This window comes from Tasmannia lanceolata, unplaced genomic scaffold, assembly GCF_043159265.1.
Source record: "Tasmannia lanceolata isolate RefF3 unplaced genomic scaffold, GAP_Taslan_0.1 ptg000012l, whole genome shotgun sequence".
Classification (NCBI taxonomy): Eukaryota; Viridiplantae; Streptophyta; class Magnoliopsida; order Canellales; family Winteraceae; genus Tasmannia; species Tasmannia lanceolata.
The window spans coordinates 23,109,637-23,114,493 of NW_027518689.1; the positions used below are offsets into that span (position 1 = coordinate 23,109,637).

A 4,857-nucleotide genomic window follows, 5' to 3' on the forward strand; every position below is an offset into this window, starting at 1 on the left:
CTAGCTGTTTAGGGGAGGGAACCCATTCCCTTATAAGCCCATCCACATTGTTACACTTTTCCGATGTGGGACTATTTTGCGCTTTCACGTGGAAGCCCCCAACAGGGTTTGCATAGTTGGTGGTGAATGATAGTGCCCGGCGACTGACTACTTGGTTTTAGGGATTGTCGGTTTTTAATGAGAAAGGATGCGAGAGAATAACATGAAGAGGAGTTTGGAGTTGTAGCGGTGTGATCGATGGGGGTCTTGTGGTCATGATAGTTGGAAACCTCTGATGCCATGAAAAGTAATGGATTTGATTAATGTTAGTTAGACAATAATTAGTACTTATATAAAATGCTTATGGATAAAGGAGAAATTATATGATGCCCGACCGTCAAGTCACGTGAAGGTGGTACTTCAAAAGTACCACCCTTGATATTTGATCCAACAGCAGCATCTTAAAAGTGGGCTGCTGTTGGATCACATATCAAGGGCGTGCCGTTTTGACGGTACTTGGCGGTCGGGCACCATATAAAACTCTGGATAATGATGGTAAACGATAAATATAAGGATAAGAACCAATTGCCTAATCTACTGCAAGGGCCTCTCATCTAAGTCATCAAATACTTATGATCAAATGGTTGAGATATCACACTAACACCCTCTCCTTCTCTCACCACGTGATAAAGTAATATTGCATGGGACAAAATTTATGGTTGTCAAATATGGCCTTCCCATATTTTTTTTCACTGTTTCTTAGGATTTCTCATGGTTTTTTTTCTACTGGTCATATTGTCAAGTCTCTCACTCTCTCCCCACCCTCCTTTTTCGTAATGGGGTAATATCTTTTCACCATTACCAAACATGCACTTAACATTTGTCCATAGAGAGGAAAAGAAGAACTTGGGATAATTTGCTATGTTTTAATATTTGGTCATCGAATGCAACACCACCGTGTTACTGTGTATACACCTCACAACATTTACACATATTTATGCGTATTTCAATACCTAGACCGAGGACTCAATTACTAATGCTTATAATATTACACATCAGTAATTAGCTGGTAGTGTGGGACCCACACTACACTATGGCCCCATTAGCTAGTAGTGTGGGACCCACACTACACTAGGGCCCCACCCTTCAAATATTCAGTGAAGACGAGTGCGACCAACCCCAACATTGCAAATCTTCCATTCCACATCTCAGCATCTGATGTCATCACACCTTCCGATTTGGACTGCACAGTCACTCCCTTAAATAGAGGTATCAAAGAGGCTATAGACAGCAAGACGGTGGACCCCACAAACCACGTCAAGCCTCCATTCGCCAACTGGGACACCACGTCATCACCTCTAGCCAGCTCAGCTCCCAATGCTGCAACAAACCCGATCATAGCCAGTCTCCCATTGATTCTCTCTGGCGCGGGCCCACTGAAAGCCAACAGGTCAGAAAATTTGGTGCTGACCTGTCAAAACATAAGTCAGTCAGCTTGTGCATCTCAGGCCCCTCTAGTGCAAAAAAGAGTAGTCATAGATCCATTAAAAGGGCTGTCCCAAATAAAATAAACGGCGAATATATCACTTCCCTTTTATGACTGTTAATATTTATATAATTCCCAAAAAGATATCAACCCCCCTAACAAAACAAACTTTTCGAAAAATGAGAGTGCCGCTGTCAAAATATATGGGTGCCAATATAATTTCCCGGTGTAAATGTAGTCCAACTTGTGCCAATATATGGATTCATTTGTTTGTAATGGTTGTGGGTTTTAAGTCCCATTTCCCTTCCTTTTCATGGACTTGAGAAATTATCATAAGATTCTTAAAGTCATCATGAAAAACTAGTTTTTTTTTTCCGGGAATGGTGACGAAGGTGTCTTCCTGTTTTAATATGTGACTTATTAAATATAATTGATATTTTTGCTGAAAATTGGATTTTTAGTGACAAAAATCATAAAAAGCAAGTTTCGAAGGTGCTTTTGCAAATCAAAATAATACGGATAAATAATGAAATAAATAAAACACCTTTGGAGTTGGAGTTGGTGAAGGTGTCTGTGATGATGAGCGAGGCGATCGACCCTGCCACGTCAAGAAAGTAATATTCAGTTAAAAATCCAACAACAAAATAAAATTGTTGAATAATAATAATAATAATAATAAGAGTGTTGGTAGCAAAATGAGAATTCCATTTGAAAAAAAAAATGAGAGCCTCTCTCGTGACATGTGTCCAACAAGACGCAATAAGACAGAATGGGCATAAATCCTCACAAAAGTGAAAAATTAATTTGAAATTAACCAAATAATCGGTTAATTTCACCATCTTCTTTATTTTCTAAATGGGTCCTGCTTTAGAAGTGTTTTCCTAATAATAATAAGCGATTTGGTAGGCAATTTCACGCCTCACTTTTGCTACCTCGGATGAATTAAATGAACAAGACAAAATCTGTTAAAAAGTGAGTATGTGTGGGTCTCCTTTTCTGCAAAGGTGGCCTTTAAAATGGCTTTATGTAGAATTAACCAACAAATCGTTAATAATAACAATAAGGGAAATGATTTCTGCACTCCAATGTTTTTTATAAACAGGTGCTCCAATTTTTATCGTGTATTATTTAAAGGACTATCAGAGGAATATTACGGTTTTCAAAAAGCTCTTTAAGACCTTTAAATACTACAAGACAAAAAGTGGAACGCATGTTTATCAAAACAATGGAGCGCTGAATTCATTTCCCTAACAATAATACCAAAATTTTCATTGTTGCTAAAGAACATGAGATAAATATTTACTTGTGCGTTGCAACGAATATGTGACACATAAGCAGCTCTTTGCTGAGGACCGGACGAGACAAGTGGCAAAGAGGCGGCCATGAGGGATTGCAGAGTTGCTGACATGGCCATCTGTAATGGGATTCGTTCAAAGATTCGAGTGAAGAAATGAGAGTGAGAAGGAAGCAAAATATCAAACACTATGGAAGTAGAGAGCTTCTTTCCATTTTCAGAGAGAGTTCAGGGTTTTTTATAGCGGGAATTATGGCTGTTTCCGTGTCCACGTCATGTCTTATTTCCTCCATGAGTTTGAAGTCACGTGGGCATGCACCGGCTGTTCCACTAACGTGGGCAAAGGGAACTCCGTGAGTGAAAAGGAAAATCAAGTTTTGTGATTATAATTTTTGGCTTTTTTCCCGAGGCCACGTCGTGGTTCGTTCTCTCCTTTGGTTTTGTAGTCATGTGGATTCCAATCTATTCACATGCACCAGTTTGGTCCAAAGTGCGCTCGTCGGTCAGGGCAATTGTGTGGTGTGTGTGAGTGGAGCATGCGGGCATGCCAACCTCTCTCGAGGCAAGAAACCGGAAACTCAGATTCGAGGGGTTCAACGATCGCAACATTTCTGTCCCATGGATTGGATTTCAAGCGATCGAGAAGAAGAGGGGAACGATATTTCTTCCTTGGACTCCTCTGCATTTTGCATAGATGAAAAGGACCTTTTTGGTACAAAGCGACACTAAATGTAGGGGTGTTGACACGCACAGAACACGAGCAACTCGCGACTAGTGAATCCGCGCAGAATGCAAACGACTCTCAGGGTTGATAGGCTATTCGACTCAGACTAAATGATAGAACGACAAAAACAAAACATCAGTGCGAGGGATTGTTGGATTTTTAAAGTATTTTAAATAAGACAAAGTTTTGTTAAAAGACAAGTCTTATTAAAGACGAAGTCAAATGTAAACAATTGCTTTTGCTAGACTTTAAAATTGGAGGGAAGATTCAAATTAAAGTTTCCCTCTTTGTTTTTGAAAAATAAGAATCTTTTGTTTAAAAGGGGACTTAAACCCAAGACCTTGTAGTGTGTGTGATTGTTGTGCTCTATAAACCAAGGCAAAATAAATAGTCCCACATAGGAACTTGTGAGAAATCTTCTCATCCATATAAGATGGAGAGTTGGAGAGAAAGGCTTGGGCCTTCAAGGGGCCTTAGAATTTATTGGGTCTTGGGCTTTTAGAAGAGCACAAGCCAATGTGTAAATAACACATGCACGCGTGCCTTGCCAGGCCGTGGCCTGAGGTCCGGCTTCGGGTTTAAATAAAAATTATCTTTTCTATTAAACAAAACAGTTATATTTTTACCCCATGTTTTGTTAAGGACACCCCATTAATTACAAATCCGTTTCAAATTACAACGGTCACAAATATAACTTTCGGAGAGAAAAACATTTTGTCTTTAATGGTGTCTCTTCCAACAGACACTTCTCTGTACGTTTTCTCTCCTTTGATGGCTCTTCTCAACGGACACATTGAAACACACAAATTCCTTATGTTTTCTACTTCTTGCAAAAACTCTGCTTCTGTTTGTTCTTCCTCTGTTCCATTCCCATTTAAGCACAGTTCCGTTGGTGATTCTAAGTGGACCAGTCAGCGAGTGCACGTGGACTTGAGCCAATTTTTGCTGTTTTATCATGGAGCGTCGATTCGCAGATCTCGGTTGCACTGGTAGGGGACGGATACGATTCTTAAGGAGAGTGATCAGTGACACGACTCAGCCTTATTCTTTTCAATCTGATTTTCAAAGGATTCTCTACCAAACAGATAAGTTCTATTTTATTTCTGGTTTTCAAACAGATTTTTCGCTTCAAGTTGCGGACTTTTGGGATCGAATAGACCATAGATCAAATCCTTTATTTATTTTTTCCAGCAGTCTTAAGAATCGTATTTCAAATATGATCCTATGGCTTCTGATAATCCAAACCCAAGTTTTGTTCTTCCCATCTTTGATGAGAATTCCAATCCAAATTCTGTCGTTCGAACACCTGTTGGGAACAAAATTCTCAATACTGTTCCTAATTTTTCCAAAATCGAACGACTAACTGGTTTGAAT

At 39.4% G+C, this 4,857-nt stretch overlaps 1 protein-coding gene across 1 annotated transcript; it reads right to left on the reverse strand.

Annotated features, from left to right (window-relative positions):
* Window positions 1–868: 868 nt before the first annotated feature.
* LOC143887727 (early light-induced protein 1, chloroplastic-like) lies at window positions 869–2,983 on the reverse strand. The gene is made up of 3 exons (XM_077391894.1): window positions 2,769–2,983; window positions 2,010–2,063; window positions 869–1,450 (listed from the first exon to the last, which is right to left on the reverse strand). The coding sequence occupies exons 1-3, from the start codon at window positions 2,877–2,879 to the stop codon at window positions 1,106–1,108; spliced, it is 510 nt and encodes a 169-aa protein (XP_077248009.1). The 5' UTR covers window positions 2,880–2,983; the 3' UTR covers window positions 869–1,105.
* Window positions 2,984–4,857: the final 1,874 nt, after the last annotated feature.

Bases quoted from the DNA above. Each gene is read 5' to 3' on its own strand.
- LOC143887727 (XM_077391894.1), bottom strand. From the start codon at position 2,879: ATGGCCATGTCAGCAACTCTGCAATCCCTCATGGCCGCCTCTTTGCCA. The intron at 2,064-2,768 runs GTAAATATTTAT...TTGACGTGGCAG, and splicing joins ATATTCGTTGCAACGCACAA to GGTCGATCGCCTCGCTCATC. The intron at 1,451-2,009 runs GTGTTTTATTTA...ATGTTTTGACAG, and splicing joins CACCAACTCCAACTCCAAAG to GTCAGCACCAAATTTTCTGA.